Source organism: Ochotona curzoniae, unplaced genomic scaffold, assembly GCF_017591425.1.
Source record: "Ochotona curzoniae isolate NIBS_2020 unplaced genomic scaffold, NIBS_Ocur_1.0 contig_430, whole genome shotgun sequence".
NCBI lineage: Eukaryota > Metazoa > Chordata > Mammalia > Lagomorpha > Ochotonidae > Ochotona > Ochotona curzoniae.
In genome coordinates, this window is record NW_024466219.1 from 16,661,853 (window position 1) to 16,682,849 (window position 20,997).

General features: G+C 41.4%; 1 protein-coding gene across 1 annotated transcript; it reads left to right on the forward strand.

Annotated features, from left to right (window-relative positions):
- The first annotated feature begins 6,510 nt into the window (after window positions 1-6,510).
- Window positions 6,511-20,798, forward strand: LOC121160002 (zona pellucida sperm-binding protein 3 receptor-like). Its single transcript, XM_040985590.1, has 11 exons — window positions 6,511-6,939; window positions 9,384-9,568; window positions 10,516-10,695; window positions 11,619-11,715; window positions 12,973-13,058; window positions 13,204-13,398; window positions 15,191-15,373; window positions 16,733-16,930; window positions 18,347-18,547; window positions 19,804-19,979; window positions 20,440-20,798. Exons 2-11 carry the CDS (start codon window positions 9,412-9,414, stop codon window positions 20,632-20,634), a joined length of 1,668 nt encoding a protein of 555 aa, XP_040841524.1. The 5' UTR covers window positions 6,511-6,939; window positions 9,384-9,411; the 3' UTR covers window positions 20,635-20,798.
- Window positions 20,799-20,997: the final 199 nt, after the last annotated feature.

Here is a 20,997-nt window from a genome sequence, read left to right on the forward strand (position 1 = left end):
TTCCATGAGTCAACACTTGAGTCTCACTGTGCAGATCTGCATTTATGTTCACACTGTGTGCTCCTGGACTGCATGTCCTCCTAGTCCCACACCTGGACACTGGTCCCCAGGATGCTGCAGAATACCAACACACTCCTGGCCTCTCACACATGTGGCCCTGTCACTCAGGCCCCAGTTCCACCATGGTCTTCAGGCACATATTCACATCTGTGCCTCCCCTCCTCCTTGAAGCTCTGAATGACCCAACAGCAGGGAGCCTTACAGTGGACCCCTTGCACCTTCCTAAGTCTTCAGTGGGGCTTGGTCACCATTTTCCTGAGTATTAAGTTAAAAGTGTGTAAACCACAGTTCCACACATGAGGGGCAACCCCACAGCTATCCCTTCATGTCCCTGGGCATTATGGAACTTTCTGTCACCATCGCTGCTTTCCCTGACATATCTGTCAGTCACTTATATTCAGCTCCTCCTGCTACTGTCCCTTCCCAGCCCATTGACAATGCTCCTTGGTGGGGAACATTGGCTGCCCTGGTTTAATGGCCCCGAGCATACTTCAAGGAGGTTATGGAGTATGATTTGAACTTCAGATATTATACGGACTTGGACAGTTGGAGACACCCACTGTCCTGGAATGCACCCAAGGTCTGCAAAATCTTCCTTCCAGGTTAATGAGCATTGTCCTTACTGGGTGTTTATTTTGGGCTTCCTACTGAGGCAACTGATTTCCTTGGAAAGTGGTCCCAACAGCACAGTGAGCTAATAGATGGGAAGACAAGGAGAGAAGAGGAGAGATGATTATGGGGGCAATCTTCTTGTGCTTCCAGGGGTACATCACACTGATGATGTGAGAGTGTGTGGGTTTCACCTCTGAATTGCCCCTCTAGGGGGTTTGCTCAGCCTTCCCATCCCCACATTCCACAGCATCAGGGACCCACACTATGGGCCAGCTCCCAAAGATGGATTCAGCATCAGGCAGAGAAATTCAGAAGCCAGTGGTGCCCATGGCTACTGACCAAGACTGCCAGTGCAGGCTGAGGGCATACAGCAGGGCACAGATGGCCTGTCGCAGGAGTCGTCTCTTCTGGCGTGTTCTACATGTGATGTGTCATTGTCATCCACTGCTCTCTCCCTACTTGGCTGTCTTCCCTCTTCTCTCCATTATTTCCCCCCAAATATCTCAGAAGGCAAAAAGACTGTTAGGGTTATGGTGTGGTTCAGAAAACTTTGAAAAGTTCCTGCAGAAGATTCTACGAGACAGGAATCTGTTCAACTTTCTGCTTGGTTTTGATTTGAATGAGGCAAGAAAGGAGTCCAGATAATCCACAGCTAAAACTTTTTAATTCATCTTTATATTTTCCTCAGAGGTTTTCCTACAATTATTCTCTAAGAAATAGTAAATAAATATAGTGGATGGTGACAGTTACATAGTGGACAATCATGAAGTTGTTCTTCATAAAGCCAAATCTCAACCGTTTATAAGAACTAAGTTGATCCACTCAAAGGTAAGATTGAAATTTTTGCAGAGTCAAGCAAGCTACTGACAATCCCACACAGCTGTGGAAACTCTATTCTAAAACAAGGATGAACTCTGGAATACACAGAAAAATGGTATGGAGGCCCCCCAATTCACTGCACAAGAGAACTCTCTGGGTAGTTAAAAAATAATTCAGACAGGACCTGATGCGATAGCGTAGTGGTTAAAGTCCTTGCCTTCAACACACCAGGATCCCATATGGGCACCGGTTCTAATCCTTGGTGGCCCTGCTTCCCATCCAGCTCCCTGCTTGTAGCCTGGGAAAGCAGTGGAGGGCGGCCCAAAGCCTTGGAATCCTGTACTGGAGTAGGAGACCTGAGAGAGGCTCCTGGCTTTGGATTGGCTCCTGGCTTCGGATCGGCTCAGCTCAGCTGTTGTGGCTGCTTGGGGAGTGAACCATCGGAAGGAAGATCTTCCTCTGTCTCACTTCCTCTCTATTCTGCCTTTCCAATAAAAGTCAACAAATCTTTTAAAAAGCAATAATTCAGACTTGAAGCTTTATTAGGTGCTTTGATAAAAGAGTAGAACCAAGACACAAGGCCTTCTGGGGAAGCTACTTACCCCGGGCTGTGCTGTGAGCCCCCCATTCCGCGTATGGGATGATGTAGCAACACAAAGCCCGAAGAGTCTTGGGCATCCCTGATGGAGCCTGCCAGCCGCAGTGCATCCTGGGAAGTGCTAAAGCCTCTGAGGCAGGTCCTTTCTACTCCTCTCTGCTCCCCTCACTCCTCCTGCAAGGTGATGCACCTGCAAGGCTCTATAGTGAGCCACCTGGGAGTGAACCTCCATCACAGCTTCCCAGGGAATCTGACATCCATACAATGTTTCTTGCAGGGCTCTCCTTTATTATTTCCTGATTTATGTTCTTCGTCTTTGGTCCTGGATTTTATTTGGTGTTTCTAATTTATTAATGATTGGCCGTGAAACCTTTTATATTTAAGATATTCAATCTTAATTGTTATGATGGATGTTACCGTTATGTTTAATATCTTTTTGTCATTTTTAACTTATTAGTATTTGATACGCAAATTAGATATTTTCCCCTTTGTTTCCATTCTTGATGCCATTCTTTGGGGGGGGACATTTTATTTATTAATTTATTTTATAAATTTTTTAAAAATTAATTACATTTCATTTTATGACACAGTTTCATAGGCTCTGGGATTCCCCCAACCCCTTCCCATACCCTCCCCCCATGGTGGATTCCTTCACCTTGTGGCTGTATTACGGTTCAAATCCAGTCAAGATTCTTTCATTGCAAGCATGTACCATGCATAGAGTTCAGCATCTTATTGTCCAGATAAATTCAACAGTTTCTCAGGGAAACCATCTCTGCTGAAGGCAGAGCTGGCAGAATATCATCCCAACCAATTAAAAGCCACAACATAACATCAACACCATTTTACCACATTATGGAGTTAATTGACATGATATTATTGAGTGACCCATATGTTAGAAAATGCAAGTTCTTAACTGCATCCTGTGGTTAAGAAAAGCATTATCCCCTAAACATGTACGCATGCTCTTTGTCCACAGTTACAGGCTTGCTGGGGGAGAATTTTCAAACAGGATATCATGAGTTAGCAGCAAAACCTCCAGGAGTGTACAGCTTTGGAGGTAGGCATGCTGGAGGAGGAGATGGTGCGAGGACAGCGTGAGAATCAGATGGTGCACACTGGGAGTCTCACTCCTACTTCTGATTATTCGTAAGAAGAAAATGTAAATCTCATGAGCAACTGTGCAGCTGCCCTGCTTTTCAGTTATGAGATCCTGAGATTCTGACCATGGCAGCCCGTCCTGACAAAGGATAGTCATATCTCTATATGCCTAATATTTGAGAAAACAATATTTAATGATAATACTGACTTTTAATCACCATATATTTAATATATGCTTTAATACCAACATCAAATTTGATTTTAGAGTACAATTGTTCTGTTTTAACTAAATCTTATTTCTGAATCCAAATCTTTCAAATTTGTTTGGAAATTAAAATAATATTGCTGGATATGTTATTATGCAGCATATAAAAATATGATATCATATTATGGGCCTGGCACGATAGCATAGTGGTTTAAGTCCTCACCTTGCACGCACCGGAATCCCATATGGGCACCACTTCTAATCCCGGCAGCCCCGCTTCCCATCCAGCTCCCTGCTTATGGCCTGGGAAAGCCGTCGAGGATGGCCCAAAGCCTTGGGATCCTGCACCCGTGTGAGAGATCCAGACGAGCTCCTGATTTCTGGCTTTGGATTGGCTCAGCTCCGGCCGTTGCGGCCGTTTGGGGAGTGAACCATCGGATGGAAGATCTTCCTCTCTGTCTCTCCTCCTCGCTGTATATCTGCCTTTCCAATAAAAAAAAATCTTTAAAAAATATATGATACCGAAAGATATGATACAGAAAGATATTCAAATACTATAGTATTTTCTGCTCTTAGCCAGCTCCTCTGTTTCTGTCCTCCTCTAAAATACATTTCTAACTTTTTTCAGAGATAACCTATACCTACCTCAGTGTGCCCTCCTTGTTACAGAACCCACTTGCTTACGCTTCCTCATATTACATCTTGTCCTTTCTTCCATCGTAACATCATTTTTCCAACCTATGGTAACTGTTTTCTTTCTGTTATCTGTAGCTTCACAAAATAAACATGGAGTCATAATTACGCTAACCTAGCATAGATGTGTATTTTTTTATTAAATGGGATCATGAGATATGCCTTATATCATGTCCAATTTCTGTTGCTTATGTTATGAAATCTAGTTGTGCTATGTGCAGATTTTATTCATTTATTTTTGTTGGTATATATTATTCCATTCTGGAAATATACCATCCATCATTTGTTTATACATTTCATTAAGGATAGAATTTAGATAGTTCAGTTCCTAGTCTTACACAATCATGAATATTCCTGTATGTATCTTTTAATGCACATATTTGCCAAATAATGTGCATATTCAACTTTCATAGATAAATTCCCCAAACCAAGATTTAGGTTCTGGCTATGCCAATTAAAAGCTATGGTGGAGGGGATGGGTGGCCTCACATGATGGCTCTCTCTGCAAGCATCAGGTTCCCATATGTGCACTGATTCATGTCCCAGCTGCTCCACTTAACCAACCAGCTCCCTGCTTATGACCTGGGAAAGCAACAAAGCATAATCCAAAGTCTTGGGACCCTGTACCCACAGGGGAGATCCGGAAGATACTTCTGTCTCCTGGCTTTGGATCGGCTCAGCTCAGGCTGTTGCAGCCACTTGGGGAGTGAACCAGCAAATGGAAAATCTTTCTGTCTCTCCTCCTCTCTTTGAGTCTGCCTTTCCAATAAAAATAAGACAAATCATAAAAATAAAAGGCACTATTGCCAATTATAAACTCTCTGTTCCTTAACTTCAGATAAAATGGAGAGAATCATATACTACTCATCTCAGAAAAGTTAATGTTCATAGCACTTAACCAATATGCTCTCTCAACAACTGCAATTATAAATTTTATACTGTCATAAAAAATGAATGGAAGTAATGTTCCCAGTACCCAATTATAATTTGCATTCAATAGTTGCATCTGCTAAATGTCCTACATTCTTTAGATATTTTTTCCTGTTCAGAAAGATATTCAAAGTTACATTTTCACTATTTATCTGTGTCTGGAAATGGTTATCATTTATGGCAATCAGATGTTGGAATTCTACATTTCATGTTGGTTGCTAAACAAAGCCAGTGTCCAGAAACATCAAATGTGACCAATAGGTGACTACATTCAAAAGCTTTTTTTGTTTGTTTTTGTTTTACTCCCTTGTTGTGGTCCTTTCTGAATCACTGTTGGGAAGAGTGGATTTAATGTGGGTGTTATTTGTGAATTGTTTGAACTTTATTGTATTAGCTCTTGCAATTTTGTCTTAATCTGTTTGATTAAAAATGTCAAACTGGAATGCTTTCACTTTTCAGCAAAAACGATTGAAACCCCCGAACAGAGAGGACTCGTACTCCGCGTTTTCTTAGCCTCTATCTCTGCATTTTTGTACAAGAATTATAGTTGTGGGCCCTAGTGGCTAAAGTCCTCCTCGCCTTGAACGCACCTGGATCCCATATGGGTGCCAGTTCTAATCCCGGCGGCCCTGCTTCCCATCCAGCTCCCTGCTTGTGGCCTGGGAAAGCAGTCAAGGATGGCCCAAAGCCTTGGGACCCTGCACCCACGTAGGAGACCAGGAGCAAGCTCCTGGCTCCTGGCTTTGGATCGGTGCAGCACCGGCTGTTGTGGTAACTTGGGGAGTGAACCATCGGAAGAAAGATCTTCCTCTATTTCTCTCCTCCTCTCTGTATAACTGACTTTGCAATTTAAAAAAATCTTAAAAAAAAAAAGAATTACAGTTGTCCCTGAGAGATTCCTAAGGAGCTTTGGTCTTGAATATTAAAACTCAAGCAAGCTCAAATTCCCTCAAATAGTGCAATGTTAGCATATAATCTAGGCACTTCTTCACACATACTTTAAATTATGTCTGGGTTTTTTATAATATCTACAACAATGTAGGTGTTATGTAAGGAGTTGTTGTAGGGAATCAGAGCAAGAAAATCATCTGTTCAGGTCCAGTACAACCACCGTTGTAACACACAACCAGTAATTGGGTGAACCTGTGAAAACACAATGTACGAGTTTGGAGTTAACACAAGATTGTAACTTTTTTTTTTTAAAGATTTATTTATTTATTGGAAAGTCAGATATACAGAGAGGAGAGACAGAGAGGAAAATCTTCTGTCTGATGGTTCACTCCCCAAGTGACCGCAACGGCCGATGCTATGCCGATCCGAAGCCAGGAGCCAGGAATTTCTTCCAGGTCTCCCATAACAGTGCAGGGTCCCAAAGCTTTGGGCCGTTCTCGACTGCTTTCCCAGGCCACAAGCAGGGAGCTGGATGGGAAGTGGAGCTGCCGGGATTAGAACTGGCACCCATATGGGATCCTGGCGTGTTCAAGGTGAGGACTTTAGCCACTAGGCCACGCTGCCGGGCCCAAGATTGTAACTTTTTTGAATAGGTCAGTACAGCCAATCTTCTGGTTGTCTCTCACTGGTTAAGATAGGCAAAAGAGAAAGTAAACAGTGTGACACCTCATTGAGTTTGAGGCCTGGCTAAGGAGATGGGAGAGATGGACTGTTCACTGCACTTTACTCAGCACCATTCATGCTCCCCACCCCTGCAACCCAGCAGCCCAGCACTGGTCACAGTAGTAGAATGTTTGTGTGAAAGGAAAGACTATTACATATGGTAAATTCCATTCTAGAAGGGTCTGTGCTCATCAGAAGTCAGATACTTCATTCTGAGAGGAGTAACCTCAGGCAGCACTGAGGAGTCTTCTCTTACGTGATCGGCCAACTTCCCTTCGAGAGTCTCAGAGTATCTCCAGAGTATATTGTGAGTATCTCAGGGAAGGGTTTATCTATCAATGGAGAAATAGTAATTACCAGTGAAATAAGTTGTAAAGCAGATAAGAACTGTAAGGTGCTATTTGTTTCTGAAATATGTGTGATGGTGATTTTTCTGCCTACCTGTCAAACCCGAAAGTTGAAACAGAACTAAGCCAGGTTTCCCAGCAGGGTTTTCCCAGTGGAGTGGTACGTTGGAGAACAGCACCCAGACACCTACCTTTCAGAGTCTATATTGAACAAAATTGTTCAGTTTGACTTTGGAGACATCACTGACCTGCCATTTGACTTTTGAGAGTAGAGTTTACCAGATTGGATCCTAAGAGGACACAGTCCTCCTCTGCCCAGAACAGTAACAAGTTTAGCCCTCCCCTCTTTCGCCTCCTTTGCTTTTGGTAATTGACAACACAGTCCCTTTTTTTTTTTTTTGTAATTTTCTTCTCTTTATGTGAGCATGACAACGTACTGTTTTGGTTGTCGTTTTGTTCAGTGACTCCTCTTTATGATTGATTCTTAAACTGGTGGTAAAAGAATGAAAGGATAAAGTTATAAAAACCAGAAAACATTAACAGAGAACTCACACACTGGATCTTTTAATCTAAGTGTAACACAGAGGCCATCAACTTCTCAAAATCAGAAAACAGAAATCAATCTTTATCATTTGGGTTGGGAGATGGTCTTGTTATGGGGATGTTTTGCTTCTGTGTATGAATTCAAAACAGAAGCTTAAGCTAGCAGAAAGCAGGGATTATTTTCAGTAAAGGAATTCAGGTAACCTTACAAAGAAAAGGCTTCTAGTCAAAGTGGCTGTGTGGAGAAAGCATAGGAGGAAACAAAAATGTTTCCCCATCTAGCAGTCCCTTTTACGGGGACTCCCTGCACGCTTAGTGTTGGTAACGTAACTGAATATGCAAAAGCCTGGAATTTGGTCAGGGGTTAGTACAGCTGAGGCTATGGAGTGGAGCTTACACATGCTCATGGTGTGCCCTCCTTCTTGGTCCAGGAGGCCACTTGGGGGTCTCATGGGAAAGTGAGTGGACTGGGTTGGCCAACAGCAGCTGTGGAAAACCTCCCAGCTCATGTATTTCCTAACTCCCTGTGTATTCCATTTTTCTAGTAGAAAATTCTAGAATGAAGGCTATACACTTAGTTTATTGGCAGGCACAGAACATTAGCCTCTCTAACCTGTTTTTGTAGCTTTAAACAATATCAATGATGTCTATGAGTGCTTTAGTGGCCCACAAGGTGGAGGTAGTAATAATACTTTACAGCGTTCATGGGTCACCAGAGGGTTTATGACCTCAGGTTCTTGGGGGTGGGCACTGATCTCCAATCGCCATGGAAACTCTAGGAGTAGTGAGTACATTGTAGGTATGGACTACAGGGTCATGTCCCAAGGCCCTAGTGGGCTTTATGGGGTTTTTGGTGGAAAGCAGCACTGCCTAGGGCACAAGCCATGAGCCCTGGCATGTCCTCAGGCCTCATGGCAGCACTTGTCGACAACAGGGTCTCCAGGGGCGGCAGCAGCAGCACCAGCAGCCATGTGAGGCTGCAGTATTGAATCTCCCTGTCTCTCTTCTCTGCTTCCTTCAGTGTATCTTGTGTACATCTGCCATACTGACTTTTAAAAGGTTTATTTTTTTGGAAAGGCAGAGTTGCAGACAGAGAGATCTTCCACCCACTGGTTCACTCTCCGAATGGCAGCTAGAGCTGGGTCAGATGGAAGCCAAGGGCTTCTTGAGGTCTCCCACGTGGGTGCAGTGGCCTGAGGACATGGGCCATTCTCCACTGCCTTCCTAGACCACAAGGAGGGAATTGGATGGAAAGTGGAGCAGCTGGGACTTGAACTAGCACCTATATAGAATGCTAATGTCACAGGTTAAGCTTAACCTGATAGGCCGCAGCACTGGCCCCCATAGAGATCTTTTGAAAGCACGGTAATCTTGACCTGCAAAACAAAGTGGCTCTCTTTAATTCCAGACTCCTGAAATTGTCATTGAATATTCAACCAAAACCAGCCGTGATCTGGCTCCCTATCTTTACTAACATCTCCCTGCACACAAACAAGTTGCAGTGCCAAATTGCTTCCCAGAAATTCTCCTAGTTTTCTCACTGTTGTGTCTTTACTCAACATTTATTTTCAGTATAAAATGTCCTGTGTGCTTGGTCCTGTGGTCCGAACAGCACAGGAACAGCACAATGGAAGCCATTTCTCTAATACTCGCTTGCATTTATCCACCTTGAATTAACTCCTCTCATGCCCCAAGGCAGATCATGGAAGCTGTATTTGGTTGCAAATACCTGTACGCATTGGTTTCTCTTTAATTCTTAACTGTGATCTCCTTGAAGAGGGTTCCCATGTGATGCTTTTCCTAGTACATTAGAACAAACAGTATTTCTATGACTGTTTCTTAAATTGAGTTCTCTCAGCAGAAGAATATTGAAGAGGCATCATCGAGACATGCCCTCCCCAAGAGCTCCATCGGAAGGCCTTGGGAGAGCTACCCTCCTTAGAAAAGGGGGCAAGGCAGAGTGGCCTTTCTCCAAGCTGTGCAAAGTCTTGGATCCAACTCTGCTCCAAATGGCTTTGGTTGCTGTTCTGTTGGCTCCTGTTGTTGGTGAGTAAAGGAGGAGAGAGGGGCAGCCAAGAGCGCCACTGAAGAATCGTGCTTATCACACATGCTGGTTTAAGATCTGTCCAACGGATCCTCATCTTTACTGAGTGGTGTCTTTGAACACTTGGAATATAGGGAAAATTATTGCAAATTTCAACACACTGTTTTATAGATAATCTTCAATACTCCCTCTCGTCTATCTCACCTCAGAGCAATCATGTCAAGGGATGAAAAAAAATGCATTTTTATGACAATCTCATGCCTAAATTTTAATTTTTTGCCCTAAAATTGTATCTTTTAATTCAATTTTCACAAACTTTTATAAGTCCTAATCTATCAACTTAGTCATAAGAAGCAATCCTTCTGTGTGATTATTCAGAATATAGAGAGGATATCTATAATTCTGTTGCAGTGTCTTAGTACTTCGTGTATTTTTTTGTCAGGAAAATAAAAGTAAGACTTCATTTTCTTCAAAGGTTTCAATGTGATGAATCTGAAAAAAACATTTTTGTTTTCAAAGAAGAGTTATAAAGTCAAGTAATCATAAAAGAATATAGATGAAATTAGCCTTCTCATCTCTGAATTCAGCTGATCCGAGGTGGTGTAATTATTAGCCAAAACTTGTGTCTGCCAGGACAAGAGACAGGGTTATGCAGCAAGGCACAGATGCCAGCCTTTTGTGGCGGTAGTTGTGAGCAATCTCATCAGCCTAGCAATTTTCTCATACATTTTTGCATACAAAGGAAAGGAGGGATAAATTCATTTTTGCCTTAATTATTATTCTTAGTATTCTTAACAGAAAATTTGTTAGGGATCACTCACTGTGTCATTCACAGTTGGATAACAAGAGTACAAAAATGTGGTTCCTGTCTTAAACATCTTGCTATCCAAATATTGAGATACAATGTTCCCAGATAGAACTTCTGACATCCTTATCGTTTCATGTCCAGGCGACTGTGAGCCTCCACCCATTTTACCATTTGCTTCTCCAACAAATCTGCTCTATGATACAACCTTCAAAACTGGAACTACTCTGAAATACAACTGTCTTCCTGGCTACAAGAAAATCAATTCAACCTGGATTATTTGCACAGCTAGCGGTGACTGGAACTACAGTATCTTTTGTACCAGTGAGTATCAACTTTTATTCTTCTTGCCTGTACTTTTTCCTAGAAATTTCTCCCAGATACTTTGTAAAATCCTGAACTCATATTAAAATACTTATTCAAAGGAGTCTTCAAAATTAAATCACTTACACAATTTAGGATATCCTGAAAGATATTTTTCTAACAGTGAGGACATGGAATTCATTTTGTCTTACTTTTTTTCTGTCCGCCTGAGACCAAGGGGTATGCATTTTTAAACTTTATTAATGTATTCTTATTTATTAAAGGCAAAAGGAGAGAGAGAGAGAGAAAGAGAGCTTTCATTGACTGATTCAATCCCCAAACCTCCCAAGCCAGGAGCCTGAAACTCAATCTGATCTCCATGTGCGTGGCAGGAACTCAAGTACTTGGGTACTACCTGCTTTCTCCTAAGGTGCTGGATTGAAGTAGAGCCTGAACTGGAGCCAGAAACCAAATTCAAACATTCCACTATGAGATGCTGGCATCCCAAGTGGCTTAATTATTGTGTTTGCCCCTAAGGACATACATCTTTGAAAGTGTGAATATCTATCTATCTATCTATCTATCTATCTATCTATCTATCTATCTATCTCTACAGTATATAGTGTGTAATATATAATACATATTAGCTATATCTAGATATAAATGGACAAGTACTCAACATATCACATTATTTATTATAACAGCAATCTAATTGAATAAATACACCTGAGCACTTTTTTCTCTCTTCTCACAATGTGTCAGAAAAATTGAGATACATGTTTCCATATGGTCTCTTTTAAAATAAATGAGTCAAGATTAGAAATAGCATTGAAAAAATATCTCTGGGTCTATCTGGAACCAGCAGTTAATTAACTAAACTGTATGTTCCAGTATCAAATCTTGTCATTGTTATCACTAATCATCATTTTTAATTTTCCTCCTAGGAAAACAATGCAAACACCCAGGAGAGTTACCCAATGGGAAAGTGGAAGTTAAAGATCTTTATTTGGGTTCAGAGATAGAATTCAGATGTTTCAGAGGGTAAGTACAAGGCAAACTAAAGGCAACCTTTTCTCTTTGAATTAATTTCTCTGAGTAATTAATATATCATTCTTCTTTCAGTAATGAAAATCAGGAGTTCTAGCTTCCACCCCGCCCCGATTTATCCCACTGATCTCTGTCTTTTGGCACAAAGTGACTTTTGCTTACTTTCTCAGTTATCATATCAGAGCTTACTATATGGATAAAAGTGAGAACATTTTTTCTTTGGGATGTATTGATTTATTTGAAAGGTAATTTGTGTGTGTGTGTGTGTGTGTGTGTGTGACAGAGAGAGAGAGAAAGACTTTTCACTGATAGTCAGTGCACGCTAGTCTTTTTAATGCACAAATTGCTGGAAGCAAGAACAGAACTTATCATCACAAAACAATGGGACAATAATCAAAAAGTTACTGGTTCATGAGAGTAAGTAGGATTTTGGAAGCCAGAGGAAGGGTAGAGGCCAAAGCCATTGGTATCAGTAATGGCTCTTGATTATTTGTGGAAACAAATGTAAGTGAATTATCTGCCTTTCGTTAGGTGCTTGATTTGTTCTGGTAAGAAAAGCAATAGAGGGTTCAAGGTGAGTCTTGAGACTTCAGTGCCATCTTTATTTGTTATGGATCAGTAGTGAAGCTAGCAAAAAATAGGCTGCTTGACACTGGAAGGCCAATTCACCAGAGAGAAGAGTTGGCATGAGGAAATTAGGTGTATTCAAGAGGCCAAAAATCTTGGGGGGAGGGGTAGAAAAAGTGGACATCACTTGAGGGGTGGGAGAGGTATGGAGAATGACAGAGTGACAGACAAATCCCTAAGGTCAACTTGAGTTGGATGATGCAGCCTTTGAACCAGGGCTTGACTGTTGACAGTGGGTGGTCAGGACTATTGGTTGCAAACTTCTTCCTTTTCTGAGGTCTGACAATTCCAGCCATTTTCCTGCACTTAGTCTCTGGAACTATGAAACCAGCACTATTATTTGTTATGCTAAGGAGAATATGAAAACAGAAAACAATATTCATTTTAGCTATGATCACAATACTGTCTCATACCAAGAAAAGGATTCATAATGCGGTTTAAATGAGAACTTTGAAAAATAAGGTTTGTGTTTGAAGGGACAATATTTAACTACAAATTGATCCAAATAATAATTAGGACGAGGGTATTACTTTCTTGTCTTACAATATGAATAAGGGACCTTTATCCAAAATCTTACCAGCTATTTATGTGTATAATAAGATGAACCTGATTTCTGTTATTCAGATATACCTTAACTGGCTCAACAACTAGTCGTTGTGAAGTCAGTGGTAAAGGAGTTGGCTGGAGTAATCACCGCCCAGAATGTATAAGTAAGTACAAATTTTTTTCTTACATAACTACAAACTTAAACCATATTAGGTAATAACCTTGCCTAATATGTTTGTTTCTTAGCATGAATTTCCAATTTGTAACCTTGCCTTTCCTGATTCTTTCTCTTCATTCACTCAACCTCAGTTATCAAGTGTGAGTTGCCGCCTGCAATCAGCAATGGGAGACACAACGGAAATGAGATCATCTACACGTTCGGCTTTTCTGTCACTTACAGCTGTGACCCCCACTACTCACTCATAGGCCAGGCTTCCATTTCGTGTACAGTGGAGAACAGCAACACAACAGGTTTTTGGAGCCCAAACCCTCCTACTTGCAAAAGTAAGTATTCCAGTCATGAACCTGGTTTGTTCTCTTATGTTTAAAAGAAAAAGAGGCAGACTGAATGAATCATTGCAATAATAAATATGTTCACTTGTATTGTACACTGTGTACAATACCAGTGAATACTGTGGAAATAATTCACATCCAAATCGTGAAGGCTTTTTATAGGAAAAGCTCTTTCAAGCTCCTCCTTGGAACACTGCTAGATGGGCAATCTTCCTGTGGCAACCATCATGTATTTGATAATCTAGATTGCTTTGATCTTCTGACACTTCCTGTCAACAGCTCCACAATGATCTCAGCATGGGAGAGAGCAGGGTGGCTCAATTATGTCCCTTATATTTTTTGACCTCGTCATTACAGCCTTTTGGACAGAAGTAGCCCCTTGTTTCTGCCTCATGCCGAGGAACTCTGGGTAATCATCTTCTTTTGTTTATTCTGGAAGAATTGGAACTGAGGGTATACACTAGTAAGCTCAACTTGATATGTTTAAACAGACTGATGCTAACCGCAGCAGGTAAATCATAAAACAAAAGCAAGGGGGGCGTTCTTTCCCCTGACCCCTCCAGAGAAGCTAGAAGAGATTATGTTAATATTTGTAGTGACTCAGCTTTCTGGTCTTAGGCATCTTTCCTTCCCAGATTTGAAGTGCTTCAATAGCACAGGCTCCTGTGCTGGTTTGACTCATTGCCAACATGAGTGCTTGAGAGACCATAATTGCCAAGAATTCAAAAGCCTGGAGACAGGACTTTGAGAGGTGGAAAAGATAAGAGCTAAGCTGAAGGGTTAACAGGGATTAGCTAATGAAGGACCTCACGTGTCACTCTGGAGAAGTTCAAAATGAAGGAGAAAGAGGAACCCTAAAGGGACAATTTGAAGTGGGGTAAATCATAGCTGATGAGTACCTGATACAACCATCCACCAAAGTGAAGGCAAATGGGCCTGGAGAGAAAGGAGAGGAAGTCAGGTGGTAGGGCTGACAGGCCTTGACGCTCGGACTGCGGCATGTGAGACAGGAGGCTCTATTCTCTGTGGGACTGTGGATGCTGTAGTTATCTCTTCATTCCCATTCCCAGTCACCTTCATCACTACAAGAAATACATGGCAGAAGCGACTCAGAGAAGGTTTGTTTCCGCCCGAGGTTTTGGAGGATCATAGTCTAAGGTACGGTGGTCTCATCAGTTCAGCATCTGATGAAGCACTGAATGGTGGAATGATTACAGGAGAAGGACCCTATGAGCTAGGAAGAAAAGAGACAATCTAGTCTCAGCTTGAGATAAATCACCTAAGGACATATGTCCAGTGGCCTCAAGACACCCTGCCAGCTCCATCTTTTAGACAGAATAATTGGATTAAGACTCTGCACTAACTCCTTAGCTATTACAATTAATTTAGTAATCATTGAGAAGAAACTTTGGGGAAATCAAATTTTCAACACAGAATCTTCGGAGGACACCAAATATATTCAACCATGACAAATCACTGACCCACCATCAAATAAAGCTGTGATAAAATGAGGATTTGAGAGCTAGGTTTTGAGGTTTAGAGGATATAAGATTATATTGATGAAAAGTTTGGAGACTTTCATCTAAATGACTGATGTGGGTCCTCCTTTTACTAAAATTCTTGAAGAATGAAAATACACAAACACAAATATATGGATCAAATTATTTCTCTTGTATCTACTTGATTCAGGTCTCCTGGGAGCCACAATTAATAATTCCATTTACGTCTTTATTGTGATTTCTTGTTTGTCACATAGTATCTTTCTAAAAATATTTCTTTACAGAAATTGCGTGTGACCAGCCACAGATTATAAATGCAGTTTTAGAGTTTGAGCCTGCATCCCTGAATAATTTTAAGGACACCATTGTCATTAAATGCAAGAAAGGTTACATAATCAGAGGCAGCAGTAAAATCCATTGTGAAGAAACTAATGAGTGGTACCCTTCCATTCCTACCTGTGAACTCAGTGAGTATCTGGCAGCTGAGATCATCTAGAAGTGTGAGTGTGTGACGTGCTGATAGGAGTAATCCCACTTTAATACCAACAATCACATAGTTCTATCATTTTCTTGCTGAAAAGGAAGATTTTCTTTGTAGGAATCACTTAGTGTTATTGGATTTTATATTTATTATGTGACAGTGAAGTCGGTGACTTTGTAGTCATTATCATCTGCTTATGAAACAAATTTTATAGTAGAGAATAGTTTCTAATCCTAACAAAATCAAATTGAGAATTTTTGAAAGATGGAAGTAATCTTTCTTTCTGACACTTCTTACTCATTGCATTAAGGTGCTCCGTGCATTAACACTGCCCTTGAGATACTGATATTGCAAATACTTGCGGATCATTTTTAGCATTAATGGTACTTATCACTAGCATTTCCTGAATGGTTTCGATGTATTAACTGCTATTCTGAGTGCTTTACATCAGTTAGTCCACTTGATACTTGCAACAACCCTAAGAGGTAGTTAGTTACTGGCTTCTTTCCCATCTTCGTGATACTATTATGTTGCTCACACAAATTCACATGCTTAATCAAAGTGGAAGCCACTGCTATGTTGTGGTTAGTGTACCCCCTTCTGCCAGCACAGCCAGAATATAAATATCATCCCAAATTGTGTAGTCATGAAATTCAATAGATGTGCGGCTTGGCATCCATGCTATATATATATATATATATATTTAAATATATATAATATAAATATATATAATAAATATAAATATATATTTATATATATTTAATATATAATATAAATATATATAATATTTATAATATATAAATATATATATTTCGTCCATATGGACCTTCAGCCTAAGTTCAAACAGAGAAAGCAACAAAGTCTAAGGCTTAAACTGCAACAGATCAATGGTATTGGATCTGAGATCACATCACAAACTTTCAGATGATAATGTTATGTCAAGGAGATGTTTCTTATTTTAGCCTCCTGTAGGAAATAAATCATTCGCAGCTGGCCTTATCTTAGCAATGCTAAGTCTTCTCCACGAGACTGTCCACTCAGAAGTGCAATGGACTGCAAGGAGAACTGAGCACCTACACAGTTCAACCACCACCTCAAAACTGTCTCCTTTCTGCAGAGTGGTGTGACCTCTGTAGTACTACAGTATTTTATTCTTGGCATCAATTTCAATTGGCTGTGATGCTGGGATGCTTCCAAATATATTCCTAGAAGAGCTGTTGAGCCTTCACCATCTGAGGTTTTGTGGAATGGATATATGACAACCTTTTATTGTTAACAAGGCTCTTGGGACACTCTCTTCACCCCAATAACAGTGTCCTTTGCCCTTTGCTTTCTTCATGAGCAGATAGTTGTCTTGATTTACCAGAAGTTCCTTTTGCTTCCTGGGAGAAAGCTGGCTTAAATCCAAGAGCTGAGGAAGCATTTGAAGTTGGAACTGAGTTGAAATATAAGTGCAACCCTGGCTATAGACCTGCTCCAACGGACTCTCTGACTGTGAAGTGTCAGGAAAACTTTTCATGGTCAACTTCCAAAGGGTGTGAGAGTAAGTGAACAAGAACATTGTTATATTTTATATTTTAAAAGCTGAGTTCAACATAATTTGCAGTAATCCTGGCAGTTTCAAGTCCATCTTGACTTTAATGACCCACAATTTTTTTTTCTGCACTGTCCTATAGTTTCCATAAACTTTCCCCTATTTTCTTCTATCTCTGTGTCCTTTTTAAAGATTTATTTTTTTTTTTTACTGAAAACTCAGATTTACAGAAAGAAGAAAATGCAGAAAGATCTTCCATCTGCTGAACCAATCTGAAGCCAGGAGCCAGGAGCTTCTTCCAGGTCTCCCATTGGGATGCAGGGTCCCAAGGCTTCGGGCCATCCTCTACTGCTTTCCCAGATCACCAGCAGGGAACTGGTTGGGAAGTAGAGCAGCCAGGATACGAACCAGCACCCATATGGGATCCTGGCTCGTTCAAGACGAGGATTTTAGCCATTAGGCTATTGTGCCAGGCACATCCCTATGTATTTTAAAATTGCACATCTTTAAACTGTAGGTTAGGTTGTTATTCCAGTCCTCGTAATGTTTTTCATGTGCATATACTTCCAGTTACATTTTTCGTGACTGTGGTTACTGCTCCAATTTCAGAATTAGTTGGCATTCTAAGTTCAGATTCATCATGAATCCACAGTTGATATCTTTCAAGTTATGGCACTAAAGGACTCTTCAAGACCCCAATTGTCCCAAATCTATCATTGTTGTACTAGATGAATTAGGACAATGTCTAAATAGAATAGCCGAACCCTGCTGGGTCCAAGAGCCTTTGTCTTAGCCCAACTTGGATCCAGATGCCTGTCCACAGTTATCAGCCAAAGGTCAAGCATTTCAGTATTCTGCATAGTGTGAGTCTGTATATTTGGAAAGTCTGGCCACAGGCCCAAAACTTGCTTACTTCCCTGTTCTCTCGAGCAGATGATGACTCTCTCCATCTTGGGCTGCCAGGAGTTAAAGGAGGCATGTGGTGGAGAGTACTGTGTCCACTATGGCCACCACACTACTGGTTCACTACTGGAGCACACTGTCTGCTAATGCCATAACAACACAGAGGCAGGGTCAAGGACCCAGTCTTATGGTTGGACATGATGTGGGACAGAATATAAATCCATCCCAACAGAGCTGTGATTCCTTGCATGATGGCTGAGCACAGCCTGAGGATCTACCTTCCTGGCACTATGATAGATCTATCCATGGGCATTTCCCTGGAGGCAAGAGTTTTTGGGCTCTGCCCAACTGAAATATCATACCCGTTGAGCTACTCTCCGTATCCCTGCCAGTCCTCATTCTATTCTATCCTTGTGTTAGTCTTGTTGTGAAAGCCTTCTCTAAGATGCAGTCAAAGCTTCAACTATAAGTGTATCCACTTAGTGATTTTTGTTAAACATAATCATGTTTTTTGCCTGTCAGGAGTTTGTTGCCCAACACCAGATATGGAGAACATCATCGTCATAAGTGACAGGAGAGATATTACTGGGATATGTGTCTATGCCTATGGCGACTATGTATCATTTACGTGTGATAAAGGCTACTATCCTCTTTCTACTGATGGAAGGAGTTCCTGCCAGGCAGATGGCACATGGAAGCCTAAAATGCCGACGTGTGAACCTGGTGAGAATAGTCAGAGTATTGGTCATTATTATGTACCAGATTTCCCACATGGCATAATTTAGACTCATAATAGCATTTTGTTCATTTCATCACACGATATCGTTAGTCTTATCACACAAATTAAGACCAGGTGAGTTTGAGGTTTTTCTTTTGAGAAATATCATGCAAAGAGGATCACAACTATATGCAAGGCAGCTGGAGAACCAGGCACACTGGGAGCGAAGTCTTAGAGAAGGACTTTTCTTATAAGAACAAACAGTAGAGTTGATAAAATCCCACAGTCTCCCCTTGTCATTTTTCCTAATATGCTGTTTACAAACATGGTGACCGGTGTTTAGTAGAGAGGGGCACTACTAAATGAGTCGACGGAATGAGCGTGACTGGCATAATTCTGTAGCAGTGGAAGCTCCCAGGTGGAAGACGTAGCTGTATTAGAAAGGGGAGCCTTTGGGGATGGGAACCAGCCAGCTCTTTACTGCTCAGACTCAGACCAGCCAAGCTATACCCCTCTCTCAAAATGCCAAAAGGGAAGAGAAATCAATACCCAAGGCAATAAAGATCTGTCTCTAATCTGAGTTAGACACTGAGAATGTCATCATTCGGCAGAACTTTTCACATCCACGCAATACCACAGTTTGAGTTACTCTTTAAAGTTTTGGAAAATGACTTAGGAGCCAGTAGTTTGGTTGGAAGTCATCCTAAAAGTGGAAGCCAAGAACAGGCAGAGAGAGAGAGGAGGAGGAAAAAAATGACTATTACAAGTAGCCTGGGACCAGTTCGGGACTTCTGAGAAGTGTAAGAATGTGTCAAAATTACCTCTCTGAGGGATGGGCATTGGGACATTTACTCACTGGTCTGTATTCCCCACAGGTTTAGGATTTCCCTGAAGGGCAGCATCTGTGTCCCTTCAGGTCAGAGAATGTCCCGAGGCAGAAAAAAAAAAGGGCAGTCTCTCAAGAACGCCATCATTATAAATCTAAGTACGTCCCACTCGAGACTGCAATCAGAGAAGCATTTTATACAGAGGAGACAACTGCTAAACAGTTGCTACAAAGAACAGAATATAGATATAGTGTTAAGGAAACACAAAGACTTTGAATGAGGACAGACCTGAACCTAGTCCTGCCCTATATACTTACTAGCTGTGTCCCTGGGGCACTGGGGTACTTAACCCATTTGACCTTTTCTGTTGCAATGCTTTATGATGTCTTTTTCTAAGACTAAATCTAGCATGCTTAAAATTGTTTCCATTCCAGTTATGTGTATGAAACCAGACATTCCGAATGGAATACTGTCTGTGGATAAGGAACAGTATGCTGAATTTGAAAACATCACCATCCAGTGTGACTTTGGCTTTGCAATTGTTGGTCCTCCAAACATCATTTGCTTAGAGAACAGAACATGGTACCCAGAGTTGCCCAAGTGTGCGTGGGTAAGTGTTACAAGCCCATCAAGTCCTGTGCTGTCCAGCTCTAAAACTGATGCCCTTCTCCAAAGGTCTATCCCAGCCAGCAGTGATAACATCTGGCTTTGTTGGGATATGTAAGTTTGAAAATCAGTACTATGGTGAGTCAGGAGAGGCAAAGTTAAGCCAGAGAGGGCTTCGTAGACGCAGATGTTCTGAACCCTGGCTCTGCATTTTCTACCATGAACACAGCACACTCGCTTTCTTTCCTTGGTCAGCTGGCCTGTTCCTCAACTGGGTTTGTGGTGATGCTCTGGGGCTCCTTCCCAGCTGATCAACTTTCCTGCTCCAGTTGTGTGCTTGCTGCCCAATGAAAGATCTGCAAATGTTTTCCCCATCTTCTTTTCTGCCATCAGTGCTCAGGTTCACTCTTCCCAAAAATCTCTCTCCTAACACACCTCCTCTCGTTTGTTTCCATCACTTTTAGGCAATGGCTGAAGAATGTGAGCACGTGATGATTGGCAGAAAACTCCTGCAGTGTCTCGCCACACCGGAGGATGTGACAATGGCCCTGAACGTGTATAAACTGTCTCTGGAGATTAAGCGACTGGAACAACAGACCACAAGACCAAGATTTGCTAAGAGAAAGAAAATTAAGGGACAAATGTTGTCCATAAATTAATATACAGAGTCTCTGCTTGGCAAACCTACTGCTCTTTATGCAACATCATTCCTTTTAAAATATGCCTGGGCTCTGATAAATGAATTATAATAATTAACACAGAAAATTTTTATGGCTATCTATTTCCTGGAACTATTGATTAATAAATAAAAGTCTAGCAAATATCAGCTTGCCTGTGTTGTCACCCTGGTCAACATATCACATCAATCTGACGTACACCCGGTACATACATCCACTGCCTCCCATGTGTGTCCACACATCATGTCCACCACAAGAATGGCAGGCAGGAACTAACTGTATTCATGCCATTGCCTTTGCCTCAAAGTCTTGACTCCACAGTTGCTCAGTTTAAAACCCACCTGC

Excerpts from the sequence above, each read along its gene's own strand:
- LOC121160002 (XM_040985590.1), top strand. The coding sequence starts at position 9,412 with ATGCCCTCCCCAAGAGCTCCATCGGAAGGCCTTGGGAGAGCTACCCTC. Across the intron at positions 15,374-16,732 it reads CATTCCTACCTGTGAACTCA|ATAGTTGTCTTGATTTACCA; the intron begins GTGAGTATCTGG and ends CTTCATGAGCAG. Across the intron at positions 16,931-18,346 it reads AACTTCCAAAGGGTGTGAGA|GAGTTTGTTGCCCAACACCA; the intron begins GTAAGTGAACAA and ends TTTGCCTGTCAG.